Source organism: Plecotus auritus (assembly GCF_963455305.1).
Source record: "Plecotus auritus genome assembly, chromosome: 6".
NCBI classification, from domain to species: domain Eukaryota; kingdom Metazoa; phylum Chordata; class Mammalia; order Chiroptera; family Vespertilionidae; genus Plecotus; species Plecotus auritus.
This window is the reverse complement of record NC_137773.1, coordinates 100,189,420-100,206,688: the sequence shown is the minus strand read 5'-3', so window position 1 is coordinate 100,206,688 and position 17,269 is coordinate 100,189,420. Positions and strand designations below refer to the sequence as shown.

Sequence of the window (17,269 nt, the reverse complement as noted above, 5' to 3'; positions counted from 1 at the left end):
AGAAGGTGGTCATCTGCAGGCCAAGGAGAAAGGCCTCACCAGAAACCAACCCTGCTGGCACCTGGATCTCAGACTTCTAGCCTCCAAAACTGTGAGGAAAAACAAACAACAACCCAAACCACAAGCAAGAAAGGTACCTAAACCAAATAACTTCACACAGGTCATTTTTGTAGGGGTCTGACATTCCTTTAGCTATAAGTTTCTGGTACAGTTGACAGGGTAGACAGAAACCATGTGTTAATGTAATACAATCAGTGATGAGTTGCCTAGAATTCTTATTTCCTCTAGTCAATTCTGGATTGTGTAATCCCTTTTATTTATTTAGTATTTTAGGAGTTCACATTAAGCACCTGTAACTTACACATTATAATTCTTATAATCTGTAGTCTATAAATGTCTCTCTCCTATTTAAGGAAAATCAGTGGCAAGGACAAACATTTTATTTTGTATTCAAAGATATTGCTACCGATGGCAATAATAGGACATGAATAGGATGTTAAAGACTATTCTTTCAGATTTTATGCTATTCTGCTGACATAAAAGAATGACCATTAACAGTATTAGCTCCAATAAGACTCCCATCAAATACATTTTTTTGCCAATGGGGTGTCTGATCTCTGGCAAGTCTAACACCAGGCTACTGGGGGAAGGCTGTCCCAATGTCCTTACCTCAGTATGATGTGCACAGACTCCAAACGGGATGTAATGTAGGCTTTGGTGACTTCAGGAGTATAAGTTTCCAGCATGTGGGGCTCTGTGGCTTTCACATATGGCACAGAGGCTGCCAGACGCTGCCATAGGCTCAGGAGATAGTGCACGCTATTTGGGGCAAATTCCCAGTGCTAAGGAAAACCAAAAGAGCAGGAGGCATACTTCTTATTTCTATACACAATACACTAGTCCCATGCCACTCGACACAAAGGATAAAGACTTAAAAAAAAGATGAGAATCTTTTATGGGCTTTGTTCTGTGTATGGCAATTAGTCTAATGTGTTTATTAGTATTTCAGAGACTATGCAACTAATGAGAAGAGCTGTTCTATGCTGGATGAGTAAACCTTGCCACAAGGAAAACCTTGCATAAGTGTTTCTCACACATTAGTATGCATGAGAATCACTTAGAGAGCATGTTAGAAATAGAGACACCAGGCCTCCACCCGGAACCTAGTGAACCAGAAATTGTGGGGTAAGATCTAAGCACCTGTCTTTTTCATTAAGCTCCTCAGATGATTTTGATGCAAGCCATAACGTTTGAGAGACAGAGCCCTTCATTATATGAATAAGAAAGAGAGGGCATTCACTCTCTCTTTACTGTCTAGTTCCCTGTTCCAGTCTTGCCTATTGGGTGTGTGTGTGTGTGATTCTGAGGGGATTCTCTTTGCCTTGTAATTCCCATATGTTCTTCTCCCAATACTCCTTGCACTTTTGTAATACACATGAGTAGACTACCATAGTAATTACTCTGCAAGGTTACCCTACATGTATTTACAATTCACTTTTGCCAAGGGGAAAAAAAAGAATAGTCTTAGAAGGCTAAAACCAGTGAGCAAGAGAAGAGGTTCCAATGTTTAGGAAGAAAGAGCCAAGCTATCAAAGACAAACCTGTAAGCTGGTCACTGTGAAGTTAGCTATCAATCGGATGACCTCAGGGTAGTTTTCCACCTTTACTAATTCTCCCAGTTGATAGTTACTCTTCAGTCGGGCCAGTAGTCTGCAAAACTCATGGTAATTGTTTGGGTCTGATAAACTCTGGTGACAGCACAGGAGGAAAACAAAATGTAAAATGTGACTCACTATACTTCCAAACGACATTTGGGATGGCATCAGGGGAGGGGGGAAATTTACTTAAACTTGTAAGATGCGAGCCATCATTCAGAAGGACACATCAGTATAATGTTTAAAAATAATTTTTTAAAAAAGGATGGGTACTTTGCTTATCTCATGTGTTCACAGTAATCACCTTGTGGCATTAGCCTCAACTGAAAGAGTCTGAAACGGAAGCCCAGAAGGATCACAGTATGGGCCTAAGGTTGTAAAGCTGATAAATGGCAAAAAAAGGGCGTGATCTAAGATGTAACTAGTCTGCTTGCTTCTCATCAATTAAAAGATAAAAGAAATTTTCATCTTCACATCTGTCAAATTTATCAAGAACAATTAAACCACAGCAGCAAAGTTATACAAATGTTTTATATATTTAAACATTTAATAATAAAAAATAAATTTATCTATTCCTATATTATGTTTATATATTTTATACTTATATCAAACTTTTGATTTATTCGCATATAATACCAACATATTTATTTTCCTTATATATGTCTTCTTCTATTGGTATAGGGGGACAGACCTTGTTTTGTTCACCACTGTATTCCTGGAGCATGGTAGGTGTTTCATAAAATTTGGTGAATGAATGAACTATGAACTGATTTTATGGTATGTCCTAGTGTAGAGAAGTTATACTTTTAAAAAAAGAAGTGTTTACAAAATCTTGGGGACTGAAAAAGACAAAAAGGACTACTGAGTTATGGAAAAAATATTTGAATGAGAAATCTCTCCCTTCCCACCTAAAAGCTGTTCTATATAGTTAAATAAACAATGCACATTCAAAAAATTGGAAACACAAACAAATTTAAATTCTTAATTTCTTGGGGGGAAATGACTCTAGCTCTAACCTTATTTTCCTGTGCAAAGGGATCCTTCCCACAACTCGTGCATTTCTAAGCTAGAGGATACAAGCTCCTCTTTTGGGCCAACATTCTCAAGAACTTTCTACAAATACAGATTCACTTAAACCTTTTAGAACAAGACTGAGCTGTTTTCTGGGATTTCAGAATCATATATATCACATATATAGAGATAGCAATCATATATTTATTCAAATAAAAACAAATCCTCAAATTTTACCTGTGGATTTTCCAGTATACGTTTAACACCATCGACAAGATGAGAGAGAAACTTGGCCCTCTCTGCATTGTTAAACAGGGATCTTCTAACGGAGGCAATCTGTACTAAGCAAGATAATACCTAAAAACAGGGCACAACCCAAACACAGCTCATATTAAAAAGACTGTACAGCTATTTTCATGATCTTTTCCACTCCTCTATTCTTCTTTACATATGCCTCTAATTCTCTTCTTTCAACCCCTCCTCAATTATAATTGGCCCTCTCTGCATTGTTACACAGGGATCTTCTAACAGAGGCAATCTGTACTAAGCAAGTGGAAACTGGGATTTCCACTAAGTATGGCCTGTAGATGGATTTCCTTCCGACTTGTAACAGATAGGTATGTGTGTGCGTCTCTACCTCTGCTGTACAGCTTCAGCTTTCTCCTGAGCTCCTACCTGGCCCCTTGAAGCTTCCCACAACTGCTCACCACAGGGGGTACAGTGATCACCTTTTCTTAGATTCCCTTCATTTTGCCCACACCTTTATAAATAGCCTTTTCATTAATTACCCTTATTGAGTACATTATCTTTTCCTAACTTGATACAAACAACACTGAATTCATGTTTTGTTAAAGCAAAGGAAGGTCTACATTAATTTGGAAAAGTATAACAATGACCAGGAAGTAGTCTACCGTAGACACACTACGCCAAACACCCATTACTATACTGTGTCTTCTTTATGTTTTGCAAAACGGTATTTTACCCCAACCATCTGAAACCCCAGGCCAACATCTTTTAGGACTTGAATGAATTCTGTGATTTGAGGAGTTTATTGTTTTAAAGGAGAAATGCATCATTCCCAAGAGTTTTCAAATGCTATTTAGAAATAAGTATGCAAATTTGCCTTCCTATCACAGCTTCCATTTATCACTTATATTTGAGTGATTTTCAAAACTTCTCAGTCAGGACAACCTTCAGCTCGACAATTAGAGGTAAAAAGTCAAGATGAGACCAAAAGAGCTTGAGATCTGTAGCAATTTGTCATTAAACAGGAATAATTTTAAAACAATTAAGACTTTATTGCAAGAACTTTTAAGCTATAAGCTTGACCTTGGCTAGATAACCAAACCTAGTATTTCCATGCGTTAGTTCTATGATTTTGTACAACAAAATGAACATAAGGCTCATTCACCATTGCTATTTTCTAGAAATAGGTTTGCTTTAGAAACTGACTTACCAGAGGTGAAAATGAAGGAGGGATGGAATGATACAGGTCAAAAAACAGCTGCAGAGTTGAAGAATCTAAGAATGCTGAAAGACACAAAAGCACTTCACTGAGCATGTCTGCACACTGCCACTGGCTGAGTGCTGGCACTGCGTTAGGGAGCATTATCTTTCCGCTTTCTTCACTTACACGGTGCTTATGTCCTTTGAAAGTGATAAGCTAATAAAGGCTTTTTGTTTCCTGTTTTAAGGCATAGTTTTTAGCTCTTCTGAAAAACAGATTCATTCTTTTAATTCTCAGAAACTTAAGACAATAGGGCTCTGTTCATAGCAAGAATTTTTATCCTTAGGAACACACAAACATAAGCACATGTTCTTTTGCTTGATTTTGTTTTTAAAGCTCAAATGAATAACCTAATGAAAGTCTCTAGGTGGTTAATATAAGAAGGTCAAAGTCACACTGGTCAGTAATTAAGAGTTCTTTCAGGCTGGGCGATCCATAAGGTCTCCAAGAATCTCTTCCTCACTTTATGAAGATAGATGCTGAAATTATAAATGCTCTTGTACAATAAACAGGGACTGCCAGGGGTCCTGTAGACCGTCCTACAGATACTGCGCAGAGCTGAGCAGCAGCCTGTTTCAGGTGGGGTGATGCTCTTACCTGATCTCCAGCTGGTGGGAATCTGTACTGTGCACAGGTCATCTGAGGACTCGTCAGTAGATGTGCCGATGAAATCAAAGTTTAGGCAGTTATGAGTGAGTTTGAGCAGTTGCATGAGCAAACCATGCTGACTTTCATCATTCAAGTTTAGATTCTTTCCAGAAGCCTGTAAAAATTAACATAATGAGCCCCAAGCAACCACTCCTCTTCCAAGCTTGCTACTAGACTCACAAGCAGGCTGTTGAGCCAGAAAGGGAGGACTACATTTCAACACAGAAAAGCGATGTTTCCCCTGCCACAAGATGCTGCACTTCTATTACCTTAATGCCATCATGACAACCCTAGCTACTTATTACTATTACAACACATTTACCGTAAAACATGAAGCCGGTATTTAAAGAAATCCCCCCTTTGACACTTATTCTTTCCATGTAGACATAGTGGCCACAGGGAATCCTGAAGCAATATGTGTGGTTACTTCATTTGCATGTGAAAATCTAGCTATGTCTAGGCAGGGCTGGGGTTAAATTCTGGGAGGGAGTTCTAGTTCGTTTTATATCCTGTCCTACCTTCCTTCCTCTTTTTAATATTACCATCATCAGAATCAACAAAAATCTTTTAAACCAAACCTAAAACAAAATCATTTTATTTATTCACTGGCAGTTTACCTGCCTGTAGCTAAATACTGGTCCATAGCTACTGGGATTCTCATGTTCAAAGTTCATACCAGCTATGAACTTGGTGAGAGCTGGCTATCTGTTTTTATTTTTTAATATATTTTTATTGATTTCAAAGAGGAAGGGAAAGGGAGAGAGATAGAAGCATCAATGATGAGAGAGAATCACTGATCAGCTTCCTCCTGCCCCCCACACACTGAGGATTGAGCCTGCAATACAGGCATGTGCCCTGACTGGGAATTGAACCATAACCTCCTGGTTCACAGGTCCACGATCAACAACTGAGCCACACCGGCAGGGAAGCTAGTTGTGTTTGATAGTATCAGTGAGGAGGATTCAAACCTTGGTTTTCTCAAAAACTTTTCCCCTCCAGGGGGTAAAACAGTTTTTTTCTGGACAGCTCACCCAACCTGAGTACTATCTGGGAATTCTGAGATAAGCAGGCAATTGAGGAAAAAGATGGACATCATTAAGTGGAATGACAAAGAATTCAAACTTGTTTCTAAAACTAAAACTGGGCCCTAGCCAGTTTGGCTCAGTGGATAGAGTGGCAGCCTGTGGATTAAAGGGTCCCAGGTTCAATTCCGGTTAAGGGCACATACCTCAGTTGCAGTCTCCTCCCCGGCCCGGGCCCTGGTCAGGGCTTGTGCAGGAGGCAACCAACCGATATGTTTCTCTCACATTGATGTTTCTCTCTGTCTTTGCCTCTCTCTTCCATTCTCCCTGAAAATCAATCCTTGGGTGAGGATTAACAATAACAACAAATAATAAAACTAAAACTGGGACACACTGGAAAATGAGAATAAGAACAAAAAACCCCAAGTCCCCCAAATGAACAAAGAGCTAGAGACTAATCCCATTTAGCTTTCTATAGGGACAAAGCAGCCAAACATTGTTATAAATGTGTAGAACACGTAAGTTAACATTTCTTAGTTCAACTCTATCAATAAATGAATGGAAACACCAACTATTCTATTTTAAAACAGGTAATTTCCTTATGTGATACTGTCTACCCCTTCAGGTTATGAAATCTAAATGGATGTTAAAATTCCAAAATCTGCTTTTCCTTACAGATGTTGCTTGTTTATTGGCTGCTTTTAGCTCAGCAGGGGACAGGGAGTCAGATGAGGTTTAGTGTGCTAACAATGTCGTCTGAGCCTGCTTTCAGAGCACTACAGTTAACATGCCTTTACTCCACACAGGAAGATTTTATGTGGCTATAAAAAGAACAAACAACAGAATCTCAAACTTTGTGGTAAACTAGATTCCTTTAAGATAGGAGCATAGGATAATATTCTCTCACTGCTCGGGAAATCACAATCCTTTCTCCAACACCAGTGCTCAGGCTGGCAAGTTTCTTCAGCATCTTGGAGACGGTATTATGTGAGAGGTGTTGATGGTGATTAAAGAGATGCATAAATACCTATGGGGTCACTCATCTGTCACCCTTTCAAAATAAACAGGGAAGCAGGACCCAGCCTACCATCTCACCTGTTTTAGTAAATTGCAGGAAAGTGTGAAGATATCAAATAACGATGAATCTCGGAAAGAAGAGGCAATTTTTCTGTGTTTGGTTAAAGGATGGGTGGTGTCTGCCTGTGCAGAAAAATAAACAATACAAGTTTTAGAATTAAATAAAAAGAAAAACAATTTCATGCAGACTTCAAATAAAGTAGAAAGATTTCCAATAAAAGCAACATAAATACAAAATACATTTTAAACATTTAAATTACTATAAAATTATATAAAGTGAGAGGATGCAAAGGACAATAAGCTGCTAATAGCCAGAATATCATGTCTCCAAGGTTTACAGAGGGAAGACAGAACGAAGAATGAATATCTCCATTGCAAAGTTTTAATTTCCTCTACACCTAGGTAAAATTTAACAAATTTTTGGCAGTTACTGCTAAAAATTACTATTATGTTGCCCTGTGGTTTAGTTTCAAAAACACATAGTAGCATGGCTTGGGTTTTGGTAAACAATCCACTGGGCTGAAGTTACTGCAGAATTTCCAAAACAGTCATTAACCAGCAGCCATGGACTTCATATGAATGACAATAGCCTGTAAATACTTTCCTCCTTCTCTAACCTATTTGTTTCTACGTGAAGTCCAGACCCCAGGAGTGAACACTTTAATTAAATGGTTATATTGCTCACTTATTCATCTTTTCAGCCACATTTTAAAGGTTTTTGTGGTTAAGGATTAAATCTTTTACTTCTTTAGTATGTCCTCTATTCCTGCCGCTACTCAATAAGTAGGTGGTAACTCAATAAAAGGGATAAAAAATGTTAAAGGTTGTCAGGGTATTTTTTCCAATTGAAAGCTTAAATCTTTCTATGCACTGACCAGTTCATCCAAGAGGAAGCTCATTTTGCTTTCGGCACATTAAAGAATAATGAGGCAAGATTTCTGACAGATAGCCAGTTATGGGCCCTCCTGCTTTTATTTTTAAGCTCAGATAGGAATGGTAACAGAAATACACTTTCTGATTTGAATCTGACAACCCCTTAACTAAAAAGCCCCACAGAAAATTAAGTTATGTAGAGGTTCAAAATATTACTCATTTCCAGCTTCAATGTCACTGTGTTATCATAAGTGTCCTAAATAAATAAGCTACTGCTGGATTATACATCCTATAACACATATAACCTATTATGCTAATCATACTACCAAGAATAATTACATTAAGTATGTTACACACATTTCTATTATCTTCTTAAGAAAGACAAGTAAAATTTAAGTCTTTTTTATACCAACACTGATGGTATTTTGTCAGGCCAAGCTTCACAAGGGGAGAACATGAATCCCACAATTTCTGCACTTAGTTAATGCTCGCTTCCCGACTACAAAGGTAACCGTAGCTCAGGCGTCCTCAAACTGCGGCCCGCCGAGGACATTTATCCGGTCCGCCGGGTGCCGCAGCCTGTCTTGCTTAGCAGCCGACTTGTCCCGGGCCCGCAGTGCGCATAGGAATTTGTTCGTAGTTTTTTTTTTTAAACTATAGTCTGGCCCTCCAAGAGGGACAGTGAACTGGCCCCCCGTTTAAAAAGTTTGAGGACCCCTGCGAGTAGCTAAATAAGTAGTTAGCCCTAGCTGGTTTGGCTCAGTGGATGGAGCGTTGGCCTGTGGACTGAAGGGTCCCACATTCAATTCTGGTCAAGGGCACATGCTCAGGTTGTGGGCTTGGTCCCCAGTGGGGGGCCTGCAGGAGGCAGCCAATCAATGATATTCTCTTTCATCATTGATGTTTCTATCTCTCTCCTTTCCTCTCTGAAATCAATAAAAATGTATTTTTTTAAAAAGTTATTAAAGCACAGTCTTTGGAATAAGACTGAGGACTCAAATTCAGATACTGTTGCCTGCTAACTGTGACACCTTAGACAAATTATTTAGCCTCAGTTTCCTTCTCTAGAAAATGGGATAACCACAGTACCTTTCTAGGACTATTGTGAGAATGAAATAAGTTAATACAAGTAAAGTGCTCAGAATAGTGCCTATCACACAGTAATCACTCAAACGTATAAGCTATTATTATTTTGATAATTATCGACCACAATGGGGATTGCATGTGACAGAGAACACATACAGCCTCCAGATTTTAATAGGCTAAGCAAGTGTATTTAAAATAGTACCAATACATTTAAAACTTCTCATGGGTTAATAAAAATGTCTGTACAATTATGAGCAACAGCAAAAGTGATGCCAATGTAATTATTAGCTGACAACTGAAGGGTGAGATATTATAACTAATATTAATACTGGCCTGTTCAGTAATTATAAATTTTAGCTGGATACGAAAGTAAATGACTGAAAAATAACAGCCAGAGCAAAAGAAAGCCACTGGTGTTTCCTCTGTAGTGATCTGTATCATCAATGACTATTTAAAACATTTGGTATTTAGTAGAATATTTTATGCATTCTGAAAAGATTACCAGCAAAATCTTTAATTATCAGACGTGGTAATTTATTTTTAAATGATTATAAACATGTATTAATGTATGCAGCATAATGTAAAATGATGCTGGTTCCACTTTTGTGATTCCTTTTTTAAAACTCATTCTTTTTCATTAACAAATAAATTATTTCATTAAGCTTTTGATTTAGGACCATTGCTTGTATCTCTAATAGTGAACATTAATACCAGTGAGGAAAGCTGAGATGGGGATAAAATATTCTGGAGACAGAAGGGGACCAAGACAAAAAGAGTGAGGTAGGTTGTACTTACAGAGGAAAACCCAATGCAATTATTTTGTTTCAAAAGGGCATTAATCACTTACCGCGAAAGCACACAACTGCCAAAAACGATCATCCCACACAGAGCAGAAAACACCAATACTAAGAAAAATATGGCACTTACTTCAATGAGGAAGGCTGTAGCACTTACTTGATTAATTTCATTGGTTAGCTGAGATAAAATTGTGACGCCAATGATGCAGTATTCAACACTATCCTGGTAAAAAGAAAAAGGAAGAGTTGGTGTGTGCAGCTCGATTTCAGCATTGGAGATGCAGTCACACCTTGGAAATGATGGAATCATGGGTTGCTATTAAAACTGCCTAGACAAGGTAGCAAGGAACTGTAGTTCAAAACTGCTGCTTTGCAGGACATAAAACCTAACTGCCATAAGGAAGACGGCTGAATCTGACTTCATCAAAATTGAAACCTTTCATAATTTAAAAATAACCATAAGCATTATACCATGCACATTATAAAAAGAGAAAGTGGCAAAACACACTTAAGATAAATTACAAATGAATGTGTAACAATTTTCAAAGAAACTGTACACAACAAGAAAAAAGGCAAAATGTAAATAAGATATAAGCAGGAAGTTCATAGAAAAACAAAAATTAAGTAGTAAATTAACCTATGAGAAATTGTTCCATCCCATTCATAACTCAAATGCTGAGATACTAATTCTTTTTACCTATTAAATTGAAGAAATACAATAGTTGAGCTTTCAGGGTGGAGGCACAGGGAAATAGGCACCTTCTAATTGTTGGAGGAAGGAACTTTTTTTGGGGGGTGATTTGGAACTATCTTTAAAAGCCAAAATACACATATCCTTTTGCTTGAATAATTCCAATAATCCCTATACACTTATTCAAAGTATGACAAGATAGATATATATGTAAATCTATCTATCTACCTACCTACCTACCTACCTACCTACCTACCTATTTGGATAATCACTGAGTGTTTATTTAACAGTCAAATATAGAAGCAAACTTAATGCCTACCCCTAAGAGATCAGTTAATCAAAGTATGGTATTTTAGATCAGAATAGTATTAGGCATTAGAAAGAATGAAGGAGGGTTTGTTTGTGCTGATGTAAACATACAAAGCCAAGACACATTAAGGGTAAAAAAGACACAGACAAGAACATATCAAATAATTCTATTTTGTGTACTTTCTAGAGAGTAGAACTGTATATAAGTAAGTATATGCATGTTGCTTCTCCCATTCTTATTACATTAAATATATAATCATACCTGTAAAAACCTTGTGACATCTGTGATTGCATTTCTGAAGACATAGTCATCCTTCTGACAGTCAAACCAGCCCAGCTTTGTGATTCTGGCATACAACTGAATAAGTGCTTGTGTCACGAAAGTAGCCAACTTTGGCCGAGTGGCAAGGTAGTTGAGCACATAGTTCCCTATAAAGCAAAAACAATCCACATGACATAAAGCTCTGCCAGGGAAGGGCATATATCTTTAAATGTACGAAATGTCCAAGAAATGGCAATATTATGCTATTGACTCTAAACTCCCTTACGTCTTCATGCTACCGAGAAATGGGACTTTTGAGTGTAAGATTACTAGGCTTTCTAATTGAGAATGTTATACTTGTCACAATGAAGAACCCGAAGTATTGCAGCCTTGAATCTACTCCTAGATGGTTAAATCACACAGTCTGCACAGAATTCAAAATCTTTAACAATGTTTTTCTTAGTTATTAATGGCAGTAAAGACTGAATTAAAGAAACCTTCTGACAACTAAAGGGGTTACTTAGGCTTATCTAGAAGTAATTATTCTGGGCCCTCTTCACTTTCATAAGCTCAAAATTCTGGGGGTGGGGGGAAACCTAGATTCCAGATATTCTGTATGCTTAGCAATTTCAGGACATTATCAAACAAGCAATATAAATTTAACTATTACCACCAGCACGTTACTAAGCAAACTAATTTCTTGAAGAGAGAATAGACAATTCTCTACTTACGAATATCTATTCGTTGCTCCAATGGTAGAGGGTTGTTTGTGCGTGATACAAGCTTTGTAAGGCATGTAGCTGCCAGTAACTGGGAGTACGATGACTGTGAAAAGAGGGGGGGTGGGGCGTGGGGAGAAATGTAGAATTACATTTTATTGAGTTAGCCAGTCATAAGATTTTTTCATTTGGAGATATCTGCTCAGATTCAAGAAAAAATTGTTTTGCTAGATTAAATCTTATAGATTTTAGAGCGTCTATCATTCTAAGAAAAAGAGGCCAATATAGCATGTGCTCAATTTGGCTGATTTCAGTAATGAACGAGGGGCAAGATCAAGTAAATGGCCTGATCAAACTGAATCCAATATTTCCATTACTTCAAGGGGGAACATGGGAGAAGGTATCTTTTCAGAAAGGTATTACGGTTTTCAGAAGAAATCTGTTTTCATTTAAACCAAGAACTCTTCTCCCACCAAGAGACTTGTTAAAGTGATGTTTTAAAAAGTTTCACCTCAAAAATATTCCCAAAATCACCTCAAAATATTCCTTTAGTATGGTAGAAAGAAAGACAAAAAAAAAAGTATTAGAGGGAAGATCAAGTAAAAGGCCTGATCAAACTGAATCCAGTATCTCCAATACTCCAATATCTACATTATGCTGTACAGTTAACTCCCAAATTACTAGTATGTCTTTTCACCAGCACAGCTATCAATCAGCTACAGCTTTGGAGAATATGCTAGTTTTAAAGTAAATTCATAACAATTATTTATGAGAAAGAGAAATTATGGCCACAGAAATGGAGTAGCATCATATTCTCAAGTGTGGATTTTAATGAATTTTAACCTTATACAGAATCAGAATTATCTATCTGATCATAATGTGCAAGAAGGAGCCATGTGCGAATTCCTCCATGTGACTGTATTACATAATGTCATAAACAGAGACAGACTCAGAACCATTAAAATAATTTAATCAAGGATCAAGGATAATTGTTGATAAAACTAAAAGTCCTTCTTAAGACAGTAGGCTATCTACAGGCATTACATTATAACACCAGTTATAAAAAAAATTTAAGCTTAAGAAAAAATCTATAAAAGTGACTTTGACATGTGACTTTTATTCAACTTCCCTGAACAGGTTTTAAACTGATTAGAGTGGGTGTGTAAAATCACTAATAACGTAAGAGAGGCTGCTGTAACATGGTGTATAACTATACACTACAAAACACGCAAATGGTCTCTACACCATTAATTCCAATAAATCTGTAAGGTCACTAAGAAGTCAACATAGATTAACAGGGAAGAATCCACTATGATGAGGTGTTTTTAGTATTGCAGAGGTCCTGTTCTATTGCAGCCTGCTCACTGTCAGTAGGAGCGTCTCCAGTTAGCATAGTGTCAGAGAGGGAGTCAAGTGGAAAAGCTAGTTGTGCATCTTCCACAGTACAAATCTAAGTGGATCAATCCTAAGATCAAGTGACTGAAAGGAAATATATAAAACACTACATATGAAAACAGAACAGAGCACCATGCAATATCTGACCATGACTCTGTACCCTTCAGATACTTGCAAAAAGAGTTAGCTTCTCCAACTACTTACTAAAGGATAATTTTTAGACTGTAATTTGTTCTGTTTACTGAATAATACTGTAACTCTACTAATGAAAATGTAAAAATGGAGTCACCCAGAATTTTACCCTCTCAACAAATTAGTTTCCTTCGTTCTTTTCACATTTCCTTCCAGTCTTAAGTACAGTACTAGCCGCTAGTCTGGTTGGGATTCTACTCTCTCAATGCCCTTTCTTTCTTTTTTTTTTTTTTTTTAAATATATTTTATTGAGTTTTTTACAGAGAGGAAGGGAGAGGGATAGAGAGCTAGAAACATCGATGAGAGAGAAACATCGATCAGCTGCCTCCTGCACACCTCCCACTGGGGATGTGCCCGCAACCCAGGTACATGCCCTTGACCGGAATCGAACCTGGGACCCTTGAGTCCGCAGGCCGACGCTCTATCCACTGAGCCAAACCGGTTGGGGCTCTCAATGCCCTTTCATGATGGTTGGATTTTTATCCTTCCTCAGACCCCCATCTTGCCAAAAATATTTATCAAACTATGTTTCATTAAAAGTATTATTTTGATCACCGCACTGCTATTTTTAGCTAGAAGAGGTTCTAATTCCATTTTTAAAACTGTAACTTCTAATACTTTTCATTGTCAAGACCATTTCCCCTATATTTCTAAGGCAATAAGCAGCAGCTGTAGCACAGAGGAGGAAAAATAGAGAAGACTGGGGAACTTGTAAGGTGACATGGATTTTGTGGATATTTATATACAGCCCTTTCTTCTTTGCAAGGAGGTAGTAATTAAGAGTAAACAACAGAAAAGGAGTCCCAGAAACTAGACAACATAAAAAATGACAGGACAAAATATATATGTTCAGTGTGTTCAATGAGATTTTACTGAAGAGGCTATATGGCCTTCCTTCTTTTTTTTTTTGCTAATCTGGCAGGTATAGTGCTTTTTAAAAGTAAAATTAAGAAGGGAAAGGCACCTAGAAGAATCTCAATCCACCCCTAAACATGAATATATTTTCTTAAACATGTTATCCTTTAGGTTTTTTCAAATCTTACGTACACTTCCTCTTTCGAGGAGTAGCTGGCACTTGCTCAGGCAGTCGGGGCTGTTGGTGAATTCAACCAAGGCTTTCTCTGCCTGGAGCCGAGTGGTTGTATCTGTGGTTTCATACAGCTGTTTGCACAGATTCTCTAACTGGGCCAGGCTCTGGAAAAGATCAGTCAAGAAAGTAATCAGTACAGCCTACTATATAAGCAAGAAACCATGCTTGAAATTACCGGACAAAAAGAAATAATAATCAATGAAGAGAGACTGGCTTCTCAACTCTGAGGAGAAGCCAGGTGACCTTTATCTAATAATATATAGATAATATATATATATATAATTTATAGCTCTTTATTTGATGCTTTAGAAGACAATGCCTAATCAATCTATATATTTTTTCAGTTACTCCGTTAAAAATCAATCACAAATGATATATTTTTTCCTTGAAAATACCCATTCTCTTAAGCTTTACCCAAAAGCTTTCAAATGAAAATTTAGAATTTATTTGCCAAAATTATGAATACTAGTTGTTGCTGTAAAATGAAGCACATAAACACATACTATAAATGTCACATATATCTTTAGTTTTACATATTTTCCCTTTGCCAAGTAGTATTAGCTTACAATTATGTGCATGCATACAGATACCAACCTCTCTAAGAAAACTTCAGAATGTATGTACATACGCACCTTCCTCCCTGGGTCCCTCATGGCTAAAGTTCCGTAGCCAGGAGTCTTTTCTGTTGTACTTTAAACTCTTGCTTCGGTTCCAAATTTAAATGGCCGGGTCAAAATAAATTCAACCCTAGCATATGCTCACACAGAGATAAGACAAGGGAAACACCCCCAAATAAACCCTTCTCTCCAAATCTTGAACCAGTTCCAAATAAGCAGGAAGGGGATGGGCGTGTGCTTTGGTCAAACCCCAGAGGGACACAAATCTACTTCCACTTAATGCGGTGTTAAAAAGCAGAGGAAAGAACTAGTAAGAGTTGACTTAATATCACCCTGCCCTAACTAGAGAGGAGGCAAAAACATCTGTTAGTGTTTAAAGGAATGGTTTGGACTTTAAAAAGGAATCTATGCCTATTTTCTACAGTAGCAAGCAAGATGTGGTTTAAACAGTTCAAAGAACCCCAATACTAGAATTGACAATTCTGATAAGAAAAAAAATATTTTAAAAAACCAACCTGGGTGAATAGCCTAAAATAATATTGCACAGCCACAGTCTGCCCAAGACTTCTATTACCCTGTTATTTCACTAGGCTGTGACTATAAATCACAGTTTTCCCATTAAGCAAGAAAGCTCTTAGGGCAGGATACCAATTTTACTCAACATGATTAATAAATTTCAAACATTAACCTAAAGAAAACCAGAAAGACAAATACTGACACTCCAAGATCACCACTAGTCTCGCTTGAGAGCGCCCTCCCCCCCCACACCTAAGAACACAGTAAAACAACAAAACAGACCAACCACCCTTCACAACTCGGCTCTGACTAGGCCTGTGTTTGTTTAATTGCTCTCTGACTTACACTTAATACCTTCTTCAATTCAAAAGCACAGAGAAAACTGCGCTTGCAAAGATCTCAAGGAATAAAGCTCTGTAAGTAGTATCTGGATTTTTTTTTCACATACCTTATAAACACAAAGAATTAATTACAAATATTCCATAAAACACATATGAAAGTCAGTGATCTGCTTGCCAATATTGGTCCAAGACCCTACCGACAAATAAATCAGTTTAATTATAAATTCCCACACCTAAGCAAGGGATTAAATCTCCCTCGCAAAGTTTTTGTTTCAACCTAGCAGGCAAGTTTTTCCTCCCTCCACCTATAAAATGGTTCACTTAAAAGAAAGGGAACACATTATTTTAACTAAATGGGGAGAACTATTTTAACTAAATGGGAAGATAGCTGTAAAATCTGGTATTGGGTATTAGCAGCAGCCTCAAAACCTCCACAGCCACCACACCCTGAGCAGATTCCCTAAACAGTTCTGCTGCTTAAGATATAATGATATCCTTAAAGTCGGATCAATCAGTTCCTGGTGGCACCTCCAATGCAACTCTTGTTTATGTTCATTACAACAAAGTTGTTCACACAATAGCTAAGCATCTGTCACCAGTAGTTCCGTACTGCTAACAACAGACATGCAGGTTATGGTGGGCATCGTGTTGTTGTTTTGCTTTAATTTAGCAGAGAAAAAACATACTGCAGGGTAAGTCTGGTAATGAGTTTTCAGCTCAGGAAACAAGAATGTTTAAAAAACAATAAGTAATTTGACTATTTACACAAACAGTTTGGAGAACTAGAGCTTTTACTTCTTTGTTTCCAGAAGAACAAATAGGAAACCATTTTGTTTTCCCAAACAATTAGTAGAAACATCTAAAATCCACAGGGTTGAGAGTCATTATATTTGCCCATACTCCCCATGGAAGGAGAGGGGCTGAGACATTTACATTATTTTGTTTTAGATCCTCATGTTCCCAAAGTAAATCTAATAGATTATTCTGAATGACCTTTTTCTGGACACAGAATAAAATAATTTATCTTATTTGATTAGCTATTAAAACTAGTACCTTACATTTAGGGTAGCAACAATACAACCCAGCATCTTCCCCTTTTGCTTGGTCATACCTGTATGAAACCTCCTCCCATTCACCATTTCTTATTAAGGACTAGAGGCCCGGTGCACAAAATTCGTGCACGGGGGTGTGTGTGTCCCTCAGCCCAGACTGCACCCTCTCCAATCAGGGACCCCTCGAGGGATGTCCGACTGCCCGTTTAGGCCCGATCCCACTGGGCCTCACAATCCAGGACTGCTGGCTCCCAACTGCTCGCCTGCATACCTTCCTGATTGCTCCTAACCGCTTCTGCCTGCCAGCCGGAGCACCCCCTAACCAACTCCCCTGCCAGCCTGATTGATGCCTAACTGCCCTCCCCTGTAGGCCTGGGTCCCTCCTAACTGCCTTTCCCTGCAGGCCTGG

The 17,269-nt window shown here is 37.9% G+C and overlaps 1 protein-coding gene across 2 annotated transcripts in view; it reads right to left on the bottom strand.

Moving 5' to 3' along the window:
- The window catches only part of XPO7 (exportin 7), a 96,822-nt gene that overhangs the window by 22,377 nt on the left and 57,176 nt on the right, over positions 1–17,269 (bottom strand). The window contains exons 2-11 of one of the 2 annotated variants that reach the window (XM_080674230.1): positions 14,292–14,438; positions 11,670–11,763; positions 10,939–11,105; positions 9,807–9,899; positions 6,939–7,043; positions 4,771–4,936; positions 4,123–4,196; positions 2,904–3,023; positions 1,602–1,748; positions 670–842 (exon numbers count right to left, since the gene is read on the bottom strand). In XM_080674230.1, the coding sequence (XP_080530356.1) occupies positions 670–842; positions 1,602–1,748; positions 2,904–3,023; positions 4,123–4,196; positions 4,771–4,936; positions 6,939–7,043; positions 9,807–9,899; positions 10,939–11,105; positions 11,670–11,763; positions 14,292–14,438 (1,286 nt within the window). The remainder of the gene's footprint in view (positions 1–669; positions 843–1,601; positions 1,749–2,903; positions 3,024–4,122; positions 4,197–4,770; positions 4,937–6,938; positions 7,044–9,806; positions 9,900–10,938; positions 11,106–11,669; positions 11,764–14,291; positions 14,439–17,269) is intronic. The other variant, XM_080674231.1, reaches the window with a different exon arrangement.